We start from the raw sequence: 14,570 nt of genomic DNA on the forward strand, positions 1-14,570 counted from the left end.
AATACAGTAAGCTGCTGGGCCAAGTTCTCCATAGAGGCTCAAAGCTTTAAGATCCTCTTAACTAGAAAGGAACCCTCACAAACTCCTCAAAAACTACAGTCTTGCATCATACTACAGTAGTTGCATCATGCTTTTGCAAAACTCATTCCTATCTCTAATCCAGGGCGAGGACGACGAAGATGAGGAGCCATGTGCAATCAGTCCGAAGTGGTCCTATGACCGCAAGAGTCGGCGCTGGATACGCACAGATGGCATGGACTTCTTGCCGTCGGTGGACAGCCCCGTCCCAAGCCTCAGGAGGTCGGAGAGCTGCGAAGCGTCTCTGTCGGACAGTGGCGAACACCACGAAATCCTCTCCATGCACAGCTCCAGCAGTGCTGACAGCGATGGGGGCAGTACCACCCACAAGACGGCCGAAGAGCAGGAGACAAGCCGAAGCTCCTCTAGATGCTCCTCCACCTACAAGCCCCTATCCCCTGACGGTTCTTGCAGTGGGCCTCCATCCCCAGGAGAGCCTCACAGCTTCAGCAGTGAAGAAAGGCTCCCTGAAAAACCTCCTCTGAAGAAGGGTCAGAGCCTCCTCCGGAAGATGGAAAAGCTTCGCCTCCGAGGGTCAACCCTGCGGTCTCATGGTCAAGGGGGGAAAGCCCGGCTTGTCATCAGCAGTCCTGTACTGCAGGAGGGTCAAGGTGAGGACAAGCTAGAGCAGTTTCACTGCTTTGACATTTCAGAACTCCAGGATAAGGCTGGCAGCGCCTCTGGTTCACCGCCTTCTGACTCCAGCAGCAGTCCCTCGGAGAGCAGCAGCACCATGAGCACCCCTAGCCCGGTCACCAAGATCCGCAGTAATCGCAAGAGGATGGACATCCAGAACCAGGTGACAGAAGATGCTTGCATAAGTGAGCAGGAGGTCCAAAACCATCGCAATCTGGGTGCCAACCCGGTGTTTGAAGTTCCACACGATCATAAGCCAGGCACATTTCCCATGGCTTTAAGCCACAACACCATCCTCTCTCCCATTGACAACACCTCTGTCAACTGGAGGACCGGGAGCTTCCATGGGTACCGTGGCCGAAGGTGTCGAAGCAGTGGCTCCAAAGACCAGGAACCGCCCTGCAGTCCCTTGGCAACATATGATCACCGTGTCAGCATTTATGACAACGTCCCAGATCATCTGCAAATTACAGATGACGACGTGTTTTCAGCCTTGGACAGCGTGATGGAACGTATCAGTGGACTGCAGCAGCTGGTCACTTCATGGACAGAGAAACTGTCTGAAGACGGAGACTCCGACTTTTCCCACTCAAGCTCCCCTTCGCCCTCCTCGCTGACTGACATCCACCTCGAGATCAAAGAGCCGGGCGAAGCAGATCAGACAGGCCCCGAGCAAAGTTGTGACAAGGGCTCAGAGGCACCGTCGGACACGACTCGGCCAACAGAGCGGCCTTCTTGGTAAGAAAAATGCTCCAGCATCTTCATGAAACCATAAAGTATCTAACCTCATACCATGGAAAATACTTGTTTCACTAATCACAGTCAGCCCAGGATATTAAGTCCAACTTGCTGTGTGGTTTTTGTACATTTCAGTGCTCGGAAGCTTCACTGGTCCAGCGAACAGGCCTTCTTACCAAGTAACTCCAGCACAGGCATGGAGGCCCAGCCTGCCCCACATGTTTTAATGCTGCAGAGATTGAGTCTGCTCAGGCTCACTGCTCTGATGGACAAACACTCACCCTTCAGCAAGCAAGGCTGGAACTGGTAAGATGGGCGAAGGCAGATAAAGAGAGGGAAGGGAGCAGAGAGAAGCAAGCAAGAAGGATGGAAGGAGAGAATGAGTGTGTATGTGTGTGTGTGTGTGAGAGAGAGAGCAAGAGAGATGGAGAGAGACAGACCTGTTGTTTAGAGAATCATTCATTATTTATATGGAGTTGCAACCTTGGTGCGCCCCTCACCAGACAAAACAGGAGGTTTCAAGAGCGGCGCACTTTAAAAAAAACATAGCAAACCCTTTCACCTTGCCTGCATGACAAAGCACACGCTTGCACTGTGACTGCAGGAGGGGGTTTTCATGAGCACCTTTTCCTCAGCTTTGCAGGAAGCTCTTGCTGCGATTCTCCCTTTGTAAAGAAAGTGCATTTGCCGTGATGGCGCTCCATTGTGCGGACAGACTTTGAAGGCCAAATCGTCTAAGTACGCAGCGACTGTATTCCAGCAGCTTATAAAAGGTTTCAGAAATGAACCATCCACTGAACCTTCAAAAAGGGTCGCCCTCAATGATCGCAACCCTCAGCAGAGGCCACGTCGGCCATCTGGTGCTTGAGACATGCACGAGAGTTGAAGGGACTCACTGGCTGAAGCTTCTTGTTGCTATCAGTTAGCGCTGGATAGCGTTGACCTTAGTGTTGATATCAGCAGATAGGAAATGCAGAGACACGCCGTGATTAAGGACACCCCAGTCCGGCTTGTTTACATGAACTGTTGCCCTCAGTTCTTATTTTCCATTTCCTTTCTTTGTTTTCTTCTTTCTTTTCACGAACACTTCAGATGTGCATCTGAGGCGGCTCCCCACGGGACTATTAATAACCCGTTTGACATTATGCATTTGTGTACTGAACTGGAGTCAAACTGATTGCTTAAGGCAAATAAGAGCAGCATAATTGACTTTTTGAGGGCAGAGTAATTGGTCTATTTGTTTTACCAACCATTGAGCTAACTACAAAAGAAATAACCTTCTCGAGGAGCTCACTCCACCCCCCACGTTTACACAGATGCACACGCTCACATTGATCGCTTGCTTGGGTAGTCAGCGCTGTCAATTCTGCACAAGACGCCTGGATTTAAGATCTGCTTTTGCCGGATGCTTGCTGCAGTCCAGCACCTTCTCCTCCGCCTCCTTCCATCCGTGAAGAACGATGCCTGCTTGCCGCTTATTACAAAGCAACAGGAAGTCAAGGTCCACTTACATACAAACAGTTCCATTCAGGCACCAGTGGAACATCATTAGGCTAATGGAATGAGGTGGATGCTGATATTGTTTTTAATTGAACAGCCTAGTTTGATGTTAAAGTGCGTTAGGCCAGATTGGAAATGAAGGCCTAATGGAAAGGAGCGCTATCAAGGGGAACCACATTGTTTGAACATTCGTGAATCCGGTTCGGGCCGGGTCGGCCTGCTGCTCCCGCGAGCCGAGATTCGCCTGGCTTTGAAGTTTTATCTGGAGGTGCCTGAACCTGATTTATATAGAAATAATGAGAAGCGGCCCTTAAATTGCTGTCAGGTTATCTCCTCAGCTACACAGCTTGTAACCACGGCAGTTAGTTCTCTGGCTAATGAAAACAGGCCTTCCAGAATGTAAATCAATATGGGGTGCGCTGAATGAAATGGACAGTCTGAAATTTATCATGAGCCTTTCGCTAACAGGCCAATATGTATTCAAGGATTAAAACCACGGCGCCCGCGTTAATTGCTTTATTTCTTTACTGCCAGTTTCATCAGGCTTTCCAACACTCAGGAAGTAGCAGAGCGCTTACTCCGAGCAGACAAATGAAATGTCAAAAATGCACTCTCGCAAACTTATCAACAGAGTTGGTGCACAAGAGATTCTCCTCAGCTCAGCATTCGCAGAGCAGGCTGTTCAAACCCTTAAGGGTTGATATTTTTTGTTGTTGTAAGACACATGAATGAGAGAAAGTGCTAAGGGGGTCAAATGTATGTTTCGCTGCAGGACGGTGCCCAAAGTCTACAGGAAAACCAAAGCATCTGAGCACAAGGGCAGGAAGGTTTTCGGGGTACCGCTGCTGCAGAGTGTCCAGCAGTCAGGGAAGCCTCTGCCTCCGAGCATTCTCAGAGCGATGGAGTACCTGAAGACCGAATGCCTGGATCAGGTAAGCACCTAGGAGAACACGCTTATGGACTCCGAACGCTCAAATTCGGAGATGATTGCCAATGTAAAAATGGACCACAGACATTGTTCACATTTGTTTATTCAGTGTAATTCTGACAATATTGATCGCTTAATTCTTAACAAATTCCAGGTTGGCCTCTTCCGGAAGCCTGGGGTGAAATCTCGGATTCAGTATCTGAGAGACATGGTGGAGGCAGACCCTGATGGATTCTCCTTTGAGGGCCAGTCTGCCTTTGATGTGGCTGACATGCTGAAGCAATATTTTAGAGACCTCCCTGAGCCCGTCTTCTCCAGCAAGCTGTGCGAGAGCTTCCTGCACATCTACCAGTGTAAGCACTCCTTTCCTTTTTTTCTAGCTGTAAAAATGCATTCATTTTAGGGGGCTTAGAGTGGTACAGCGGGCTAAAGGGTGTGCCACTACGGCCTGAGAATCGCTGATCATCATCATCATAATAATAATAATAATAATAAAATAAATAGTACTCCAATAGAAGATGCTGGTGAATGTCTAGAAATTCACAATCAGACTCAGTAATAACCTACAGTTTTTTTCTTCTGTTTATTACAAATAGCCTCAAATGTTTATTGTTGTCTTCTTGTTTATTTCTTCGGTTGATGCCATTGTTGCAGCACATGGTGGACACACATAAATGCTGCATTGTTTTTAAACAGATGTCTGTTTATCAATGTGTACTGAGTCGTTGTGTCTGACTCAGTACAGATGCCAGCAAAATGTCCACTACCATGTTGGTGCCCTTAGCATCGAGGGGGCAGAAAGTGGCTGGTATATTGTGCAGCAACAGATGTGCCAGAGACTATATTTTTCCTTTTTTTTATCTCCAAAGTGCACCTATAAGGGCAGGTATAGCCTAATAAAATGTCTGATAGAATGAGTGCAGTACAAGGTATATGTGCCAACTCTGTGTATGACAAATGAACTTGAAGCTTACTTAATACCTGGCTTACTGGGTATCTTGTCCAGGCCAAGATTTCTTACGCTGAGCCTCCCTCTCATCCATCACAGACTTCCCAAAGGATCAAAAGTTTGCAGCAGCCCAGGCAGCCATCTTCCTCCTGCCTGATGAGAACCGGGAGGCACTTCAGAGCCTGCTCTTCTTCCTCCGAGAAGTGGTGGCCTGCATGGAAGAAAACCAGATGACAGCCACCAATATTGCAGTGTGCTTGGCCCCTTCTCTATTCCATCTCAACGTCCTCAAGAGAGAGAGCACCAACAGCAGGTATTTTGAGGGAAATAGAGAGATCAGCATTTCGTCTGATATTCCAGAAATTACATAACCGTCTACAGTATTGCATAATGTTGAGTTAGTGCCAGGTTACCTCATATCTGTTTTACTAGCAAAGCTTTCCCCCAACCCTAATTAGTTCCACATTGTCCTTTCAGCATTACGCTCATTTCTGGGGCAGTTCTGCGCAATAAACATTACATTAAGCCACACTGAAGATCCATTTTCAGTGTTTTCAGACATTTCTGTTTGAGGGTTTCTTACGCAACGCAACGTCGCCCCACAGCTGGCTTTGATTTCACCCACATAAGGGAGATATTATATTCGTAATACATTTCAACTGCTTCAACACCCCGAAGAGGGGCAAGCTGGACTGCGAAAGACGTGGCCATGTTGTAGGAACTGTTAATATTGCAGAACGGAGTTTCTTTGAACTTTACTTCTGAGGAGATGAAGAGAAGTTCATTTTTGTCCACAATTTTTGTTGGCACAGATTTTATCATTAGCTTCCAAGCCTGCAATCAGTTCTCCAAGATCACTGGCAATTGTAGTCCAGGGACACGGTGGACAATTAGCCTGGTCCACTCTCCATCCCTCTCGTGCTGTGTTTAGAGAGGATGGGCCGTGACCTCAGCCGCAAGGGGAAGTTGAGATGTAATGATGTCACAGACAGTCCCTGGAGAGTAAATGCGTTCAGGCAGCTGATCCAGACACAATCGACCAAGCTCTCACCATCTTTGCGCGCCAGCTGCTGTGGAGTCAGCCAGCTCGTTCAGCCTTCCTGCTGAGCTCTGGGTGGAGTGCCGCAAATTGCCGCACTTCAGATTGATATCTTTTTCCTTGACTAGACACCGAGTCCTGCAAGGAAGAACAAAACGAACTAAATAAATAAATAAATACCTTTTTTTAAAATCACTAAAATAGTCTTTTCCACCTCGAGTCTTACAGCAGAGTCCAGAGGAAAGACTGGTCCTAATTTGGGCATCCAGAGAACATCACAGCTAGCCAGGTCATGCAGTGTAACACATTCCATGACACGTCCTGTTTTTTTTTCGGGCACAGGTCAAGCCACAGGAAGTACAGCTTGGGAAGGCCGGACCAACGGGATCTAAGTGAGAACCTGGCTGCCACTCAGGGGCTGGAACACATGGTTGATGAGTGTACTCGCCTCTTCCAGGTAGTGTGAGCGTTTTCCACTGAGCTTGCGCTAATGAATGCTTGTTTGGGATGTCACGGATATGAGTGTTTGGGATCCATATTTGGGATGTTGAAATGAAGTAGCTGCATTTTATATGTTAGGATACTTACCCACATAAATCTTTAACCCTTTAGTCAGTCTATGGCCCGCCGGTGGCTGAAGGTGTTTTTACTAACCTTTTCTATTACCAAAGAATAGCTGCACCAGTTTATACAGAAGTCCTTGTAGCTTGTCCTTGAGTAATACACCTTTAATAAGCCTTTCTGCATTAGGAGGTTTAAGGTCATGCTCAGGTTATTAATTATTTAGTCAAATGTGATGATTCACTATTAGTGTTGGACACAGACTGAATTTGGCCTCCACCTTTAACCCATCTGTGCAGTGAATGCACACACATACAGACAAGTAATCAAACACACACACAGTTACTGTGAGCACAGGAGTCCGGAGCAGTGGGCAGGCGCTCATTGCTGCGACACTTGGGTAGCAGGGAAGGTAAAGGGCCTTGCTCAAGGGCCCAGCTGTGGCAGCTTGTCGAGCCCAGGCATCAAACCCACAACCCTGTCATAAACAGCCCAATGTCCTAACCACTGAGAGGAGGTGCTTGCCTTTTCCATACATGGGTACAAGTGTAAAAGCTAGATTAGCTGTAAGCTACCAAAATAGGCTGCAGGCCATAATAAAGGAATACATGAAAATACACCGGATAAATACAGGGGTACAACAGGGAGTACAAACCATGCTATTAAGACATTAAACATGAAGCTACCTGTGTTAAATGCAAATGTCACATATATTTTATGAATAGAATATTTTGATCGACAATATGGACTGAGGCAAAAGACAAGAGGCTATCTGCTCTTTTTTTATCTTCTGCATGCCATACTCTTATTTATTCACTATAATGAGATAACCCAGCTTGCCAGCAAGTTCTAAAATAAAAGCCAGATAAAGCTTTAATCTTCAATGTGACGCTATCGTGACAGTTAACATGCTAAAAATGAATGCTAGCTAATTAAGTGCTTGTCAGTATTCGTCACGGTCCACCTGCTCGGCTATTGCTTCACTCCACACTGAAGAAACTTTTTAATTCTTGCTTTCTTGGCACCGCCTTTCACCTCTGCGTTTCATTTTTGCTACACTGGTAATACAAAAAGTCTTTCACTCTGTAGAACACAGCCTCTTTATCTGCCCCAAGTTGAGCAGGCTAATCTTTATCCAATTGGATCAGACTCAGTTACATTCAGCAAACTGGGGCTGTACCACATGAAGAGGGGTAACTGATCTAACCCCTGAAGGAATAAATGCAGAAGAGTCCAGTGTAAAGTTTGTCTGGTTGTTGTGTTTATTTGTGCAGGTTTATAGAGGTTGGCCTGTTGGAACCTCTTGAAAGATCTAGCTAGTGCTGGTAGCTCAGTTCAGATGGTCCAAGCTGGTCTTTATTGGTCAAGTAAAAACAACCAGTAAGAAATGGTGGAAACTTGAAAGTGTAAGTTACAGTAGCAGAACTCTACTCATGTGCAGTGGTGTCTCAGTGGTTAGAGCACTGGGCTATTGATGACAGGGTTGTGGGTTCGATACCTGGGCTTGGCAAGCTGCCACTGCCAATGTCTCAGCAGATCAAGTTGTGACAGCAGATCAAGTTTGCGAGCATTTTGCTTCTGCAGTCTGCAGAACTTCTTTTAGGACAACTGAAAGTTTCTGTGACCAAATGTTTGGGCCTTTTCTGGTGTGAGGTTTGAGCTAACATGAACGTCTGAAAAATAAGTTGAAAATGACACATAATTTGCTCCATAACAACACTGCGACTAATACTACAGTGCTATATTAGTGTATTGCTTGATGACAACTAATCTGCCAATTTTTTAATTCTTCTCTTAATCTCACCACCTACTATAAGACTACGATTTAATGCCGTAGTTCTCATTGTGTGGATAGGAATGGTCTTGATGAAAAGTCGGAGGATCAGTGTCTGTTTATTGGGGCTGTAGAGGTGGGCAACATGACGGTATTTCATTAAATTGTGGAAAATGTTGTTATCGTGATACACTATGTTTTTATGAGCATATTGTGGATATCCTCAGTCCACTACAAGTGTAATTAGTCTCATTGAACGGTATATAATATCATTTTAGTATTTTAGCTAGTTTTATTTAAATCTGCCACTAGTGGGGCATTTTGCCTGCATGTCGAATTTTTGTGATAAATGATGTGTATTATTAAATACTGTGATATAATATTTTTTACTGTATCGCCCACCTCAATGTGACAGAACAAATGTATTTTCCTTCAAATATTAAACATTTAAAATAAATTTTGCCAGTCCAAAAATATTTAAGATGCCTGAATGTAAATTCTGAGTAGACATCCATGGTCAAATATTAGAAATGATGAATTTGCAATGTTTAATAAAAACTAATACAAAAGTGCAGTTAAATACATTCATAAAGTTGGGTTTTAACAGGAAAAGCAGATCAACACGTGTAGTGTTTTGCAAAGTTCTAGCAAATGAGGCTACAAGGTTTGGCCTATGCCAATAAATCACTGTTGCAAACTTTGTGCTTTGTGCCACCCCCCCCACCCCAATACTAAAAGGGGTCTTACCTTCCTTTTAAACCCTGGATGGGCAATTCTGGGCCTAGAGGGCCAGTCTTTTGCCTTTCCTGCTGAAGCACACCTGATTTAACCTAATTTAGGTCTGTTAGAGCAGGAAAATCAGCAAACTGTGCTGGACTCTGGTCCCCGTTGCCCACCCCTGCTCTAAACTAATGTAAATGTTTAAGGGGTTAACCACCACATCTCTATTTCATCTCTGCATGTTTATAAACTACCATACAGTACCTGAACACTGTGCTTATCAGTCTCAATCTCACCTCACTACAGATGCCCCATTACTGGGAGGAACATAACCTTAGCTCCATTCATGAAGATGCCCTTAATGTGGACGGAAGCTTCGGCTCCCCTCTCCACAGCAGTGAGGCTGACCCTTCAGAGCGTTCCAGGCTGGAACTTACAGTACAGCAGCTCCTGAGGGAGGTTCGGGAGAAGTCCAAAGGCTGGGTAACCTGCTCCACCCCCGATCATGTGGACGTGGCATTTAAAAAGGTGAGCACTTACGTGTTCGGAACATCCTGATAAAAGTCAGCCAAATGAGGTGTGAGGGACCTCACGTATTTCCAGGGAACAGGAAGGGCAGGTGGTAACCACAGTTCCTCTGCTGCAGGTGGAAGACGGCTATCCCTTGCTGTTATGGAAAGGGTCGGTGGAAGTGGATGCCCCGCAGCAAGAAGTCCTTCAGCGCATCCTGTGGGAACAAGGGCAGTGGCAGAGTGACCTCCTGCACAGCGAGGTGGTGGAGACCTTGGACAAGGATGCAGAGGTCTACCAGTACACCCTGCAGGCCGCTGGGGCTCGGCCGCCACTGCAGCATGTGCTGCTGAGGTAATGAGCCATTTACTGGCCTCAAGTGATGTAGCTTTTAGATATTTTTAAGCACTATGAGGTATTAACACTGGTTTCGTATAGGTCTAGGTCCATATTTCTAGAGTCATGATTCCGAAGGGCGATATATTGATCGGAAGGTGCAGATTCAAGTGCACTGATTTTGGATTGCTGGAATTACTTAGAAATGCAGCTGTTTGCTTGCCAAAATACAGTTCTTTAGTGAATTCAAAGGGAGGAACCATAAGTATTAGAGCTAGGCCCTAAATCTCAATGAGGAAAGAAAAATGTTCATGAAAGCAAGTCTACAGCAATCTAATAGTATGTAAGTGCTAAGCAGTGGGCAAGGCACGAGGGAATGTGGAGCAGATCTGAATTTTAAAGACATTTTAAGCACAGATATGAACATGCATTTCACCTTCTAGGCAGCAGTTTTAGACCTGCCTGTAACCCATCAGAAGACGACTCGTATTCACAGCCAGTGACGTATCTAGGACTTCCAGAGGGTCTAGAATGACATACTTGCTCAGCCCTATGCACTGGAAATCAAAAAGGGATTGGTTAAAACCACTCTCACTCTCAACACTATGTTGGTGATTAATCTGATTCCTATGGTTTTCAGTCCAGCTTCTGAAGACCTAACCAATGGGAAAGCTTGCTTACCTGCATGTACATAGGGGAAAGGTAATAAGCCACATACAGATAAAATAAATAAATAAATAATTTAATTAATTAAATATATATATTATATATATTATAAAAAAATAATATAATTTAAGGCTTTGAAAATTCCCCTACTGCTACATCGCTGCTCGACTCCCATTTGTGTACCATATTTTTGAGAAGAAAAAAAAAACATTACACCTGCAGAAGAACGAATAGGGAGCTATTACTTGATGAAGCCTTCACAAAATGAGGTCACCGGGAGAGCTTTTGTATTCCTGCACACAGAAGGCGATTTTCTATTGTATTAATCCTTGTATTAGCGACATGACAACGCTGAAAAGTGGAGACTAGGTGACTTGCATGATAAGTTCACTGCGCCAATTGAGACTTGACATGGGTCTCATCCTGGATTAATTCCCCTATTCTGTGACAAATGAGTGCAATAGAGAGAAAATCCCCCGACAACGCCAACTCATGACATGCCTGCCATTTCACATGTAATCCTGTTTACTACTGCCATGGTCGTAAGCCAACCACCCCACAGTTCAATAAGCCAACGCTGTAGCTGCTGCTGCTGCTGCCGCTCGGCTCGCTAGCGCAACTCACCATCCCTCAGCTGTACTTGTACTTAAAACTTGACTTCTTCACCTGCAGGACCTGGAACTCTGATCCTTCATCAGGGCCTCTATTTGTGGCGTCCACTTCAGTAGAACGTCCAGACATCCCTGCCAGAGGCGTTACGGCCCACGTGTTCTGCTGCCTGTTTCTCGTGGAGCCGATGGGGGCAAAAAGGTCACGACTCACACACTTCTGCCGGACAGACACCGGGTGAGTTTAGCGGGTCCGAGAAGGGGGAAATAAATAAAGCGAGAGTGGGAAAGACGAATAGCTCCACTATGGTTTCTTCTGTAGTTCCTTAGATGATCAATTTGTTCCCGGCTTGGCTCTTTTGAAGTGAAAGCTCTTGCAGATTTACATTTTGAAGGAGAATCAATGAAACATGAGCCGGTAATACAGAAAGGAGTTGTTGAGAAAATTGAGACGTACACCCGGGGATGTATTGTGACAAGGGAAACGTAGCAACAATCATTGAAAAATATTGCGCTAGCTTCATTGGCGGGCACAGACCTAGACGACAGGTTTGTGGGATGTAAAGGAAACGATCCTGTATTTTTATTCTTTTTTTCTTCGATTGCATTTTCCATTTTACTGCCGAAGCAAAGTCCCTGCTCTGGTCTAGAGCTGCCACACTTCCAGCGAGAAAAAGTTAGCGGGTCAGTTACACGGCAGTGGACTGGAAATCAGCATTTCAGTGCAGAGAACTGCAATTCATCTGGATGACAACTGTTTATGACTGCTTTAAGTTAATTACAAGCACATCGGCCGCCGTAGATCACGCTCAGCTCGCCTCCTTTCACAGCGGCCTTCTTAAAGCACTTTTAAAAAAGACGAAATTGCGGTAGGTGCGGGAATAATTTGTCGTGGCATTCGTTTAAGCCAGTGGCAGCTCGTTTAAAACATTGTGTTTATTTGTGCCTTTTAAGGCTGCTTAACATTGCCTGCAGGCCTAATGGGGCCGATCTCATTAGCCGAGGAGGAAATTGAAAGTAAACCAGTCTTTGTCTGAGGCTCTGGCGGCCCATGCGTCTCCGTGATGGTACGCCTGGAGTCCCAGCCCGGTTATTTATCCTGCCCTCTGTCTCTTTCTCTGTCTGTCAGGGGCCGATCTCCAGAATGGCACAATAAAGTTGGTGGACATCTGCTTTCTTCCACCCTGGTGGCAATTAGGGACTACTTCAGACCCAAGACCAAGGAACCCAGGGCGTGAATGGACTCCGGGCGGATGATTCACTTGAGCCGGGGACAGTTTGGCAATCCCTGAAGCTACCTTTCGGCTACATTTCCAAAGACAGGAATGGACCAAAAAAATAATCAAATGTGCAAGAGCTAGAGCCGCACAGCTGGAAGAAGAGAAGGTGGAGCGGGATCTCAGAAGTTGTTCCGGCGCCAGCGCTGGGGAAAAGTTACGGGGACTATTCAGCCTGCAGAGTAGGAACAACAACAGTATGATGAGATGTTCCAGGAGAGCCACTTCACTTGGCTTTATCGAGACTGACAAGGGAGATTGTCAGAGTAATGAAATGTCTCATCCCATTTGAAGGACCGTTCCATGGGCTAATGCATTGCAAAGGTTGTCTCCAGCACTTCTTGCCTCGCTCGTTTTTTTCTTTTCTTTTTTCTGAAGCATTAAGAGAAGGAATGGGAACGATGTGAAAAAATCTATTTCTTTGAGGAGTGGGTCCCTACATCATTGTTCTACATAGAGATGCCTCTATGCCGTGTCACTTCAAAGCATGACAGACTCGCAGAGTCGGGGCAGACGCGTCGCTGTAGGGAGATTCTTTTGTACATTAGTGACTGTGACACTGATTCGTGCAGACATGTTGTTGTGTTGGAAACTGTAACATGCACATATTTATTCCAGAGTGTCTGAAAGTGTGTCTGATCAAACTAAACACCTCCATCTGAGGGTGTATGTGACCTGGCACATTACAGCGCTCTTCAGTGCTGTCGACTTAAAGAGCCTGTAGTGACTTCAAATACTACATTTCCCTCAGCGCGGCTCTTGAGGTTGAGGTCTTTGTACATATTTGAAGATGGGTGTCCGTGTCTGTGTGAGCGTGATTCATTTCATCCAATGTATAAATCTTTTATGGTGATGTAATATAATTTAATGCTTTAATGACTTATTCAAATGTTAGAGAGATTATTTAAACATATAAATATATATATATATAAACAAAATTAAACAGCCGTAACTACTGAAGAGCTATTTTACATAATCTACCCCACTCTATATGGGACCTGTTAAGCTAGACAACTCTACTGAACGGCATTCCTTGTCCGATGTATTTGGCATTGCCACGAATCTGAATAAAAAGCTCACATGATGTTTTTGTATATTCAAGCTAAATTTAAGCTATAAATACCTACATTAGAAGTTTTGATATGTAATAAATATGAATAATGAAAAATCTGATGAGTTAAGAAAAAAAAACAAAAAAAAAACAAAACAAAAAGGTTCCGCAAATGATGAAACTGCAAGGCCATAAGCTCTCCTTTTCGCACAGAGGCACTTCATTGGACTCCATGACTTTGAGATGATCACTTTATGGTTCAAACCACAGTGTTACTGGTTTGAGTGGACCATGAGCACCTTTCCACGCAGACTCATCCCGCTGACTCACTGGTTCTGCTTTGGGGACATGCCAGGTCAAGTCATTTCTTGATGTTACGCTTCACGAACGAAATAAACTCAAGCGTTATTGCAAACAACAGGCTCCGAGTTGCAAGTTTGACAATTTCTTCTTTGCAATTTGCCCACCATTAAAAAAAGTAAATAAATAAATAATAAAAAAATAATCAGTGTTGATTTTTACACTTTAATGTTTTATGTTAATGTTTTAATGTTGTGCATTGTTTGTTTCATTATTATTTTAAATGAAAAATGACCTACCTACATTTTACAATGACCCACCCCCACCAACCCCCCGCCTGAAAGCTTACACTGCAGTGGCCAAGTTAAAGAACTGCAATACGATGAGGCAGAGCAACCTAGCACATTTACCTGCACTTCAGTAAGTAATTAGGACATTTCCCAAATCTATAATTTAGATCTTGCTTGGGAAAATTATCAGGAAAGAGCTGGTAACTCCAAAAGAGTAAAGGATAACCAAAAGCCCTGTGAGTAAATGAAATCAGTCCAATTAATCTCCATACTGATTATCAGGCCAGGACACTACATTAATCACCCACAATTCATTTAATCTTTAAGCCTAAATAAAGAAAAAGCAGGATTATACACGCTGAACTCCATTACTTTATCTAAAATGGAATAGTTGCGAGTCTGAAGTCTTTGCTTCGGAAGAAAAATAAATCAACCAATCGAGAACTCGCACACAAATAATCTTGATTTATTGCATAACAGCCACAAGGCTGTCCATTTCTGCTGTATTGTGTTTAAGCTCTATAGCAACAAAAGCCAATAAAGTTATAACTGTAGTTGCGGTAGTGCCAAAAGCTACACAACTAATTCATCTGTATTATCTGACAAGAA

The 14,570-nt window shown here is 44.6% G+C and overlaps 1 protein-coding gene across 2 annotated transcripts in view; it reads left to right on the forward strand.

The window, feature by feature from the left end:
- The window catches only part of LOC140538766 (rho GTPase-activating protein 7), a 73,341-nt gene extending 59,465 nt beyond the window's left edge, over window positions 1-13,876 (forward strand). For both annotated transcript variants that reach the window (XM_072661256.1, XM_072661257.1), the window contains exons 5-14: window positions 164-1,452; window positions 1,588-1,758; window positions 3,725-3,884; window positions 4,035-4,233; window positions 4,929-5,142; window positions 6,211-6,325; window positions 9,230-9,451; window positions 9,570-9,787; window positions 11,108-11,281; window positions 12,173-13,876. In XM_072661256.1, the coding sequence (XP_072517357.1) occupies window positions 164-1,452; window positions 1,588-1,758; window positions 3,725-3,884; window positions 4,035-4,233; window positions 4,929-5,142; window positions 6,211-6,325; window positions 9,230-9,451; window positions 9,570-9,787; window positions 11,108-11,281; window positions 12,173-12,281 (2,871 nt within the window). In that variant the 3' untranslated portion in view covers window positions 12,282-13,876. The remainder of the gene's footprint in view (window positions 1-163; window positions 1,453-1,587; window positions 1,759-3,724; window positions 3,885-4,034; window positions 4,234-4,928; window positions 5,143-6,210; window positions 6,326-9,229; window positions 9,452-9,569; window positions 9,788-11,107; window positions 11,282-12,172) is intronic.
- Window positions 13,877-14,570: the final 694 nt, after the last annotated feature.

Source organism: Salminus brasiliensis, chromosome 18, assembly GCF_030463535.1.
Source record: "Salminus brasiliensis chromosome 18, fSalBra1.hap2, whole genome shotgun sequence".
NCBI lineage: Eukaryota > Metazoa > Chordata > Actinopteri > Characiformes > Bryconidae > Salminus > Salminus brasiliensis.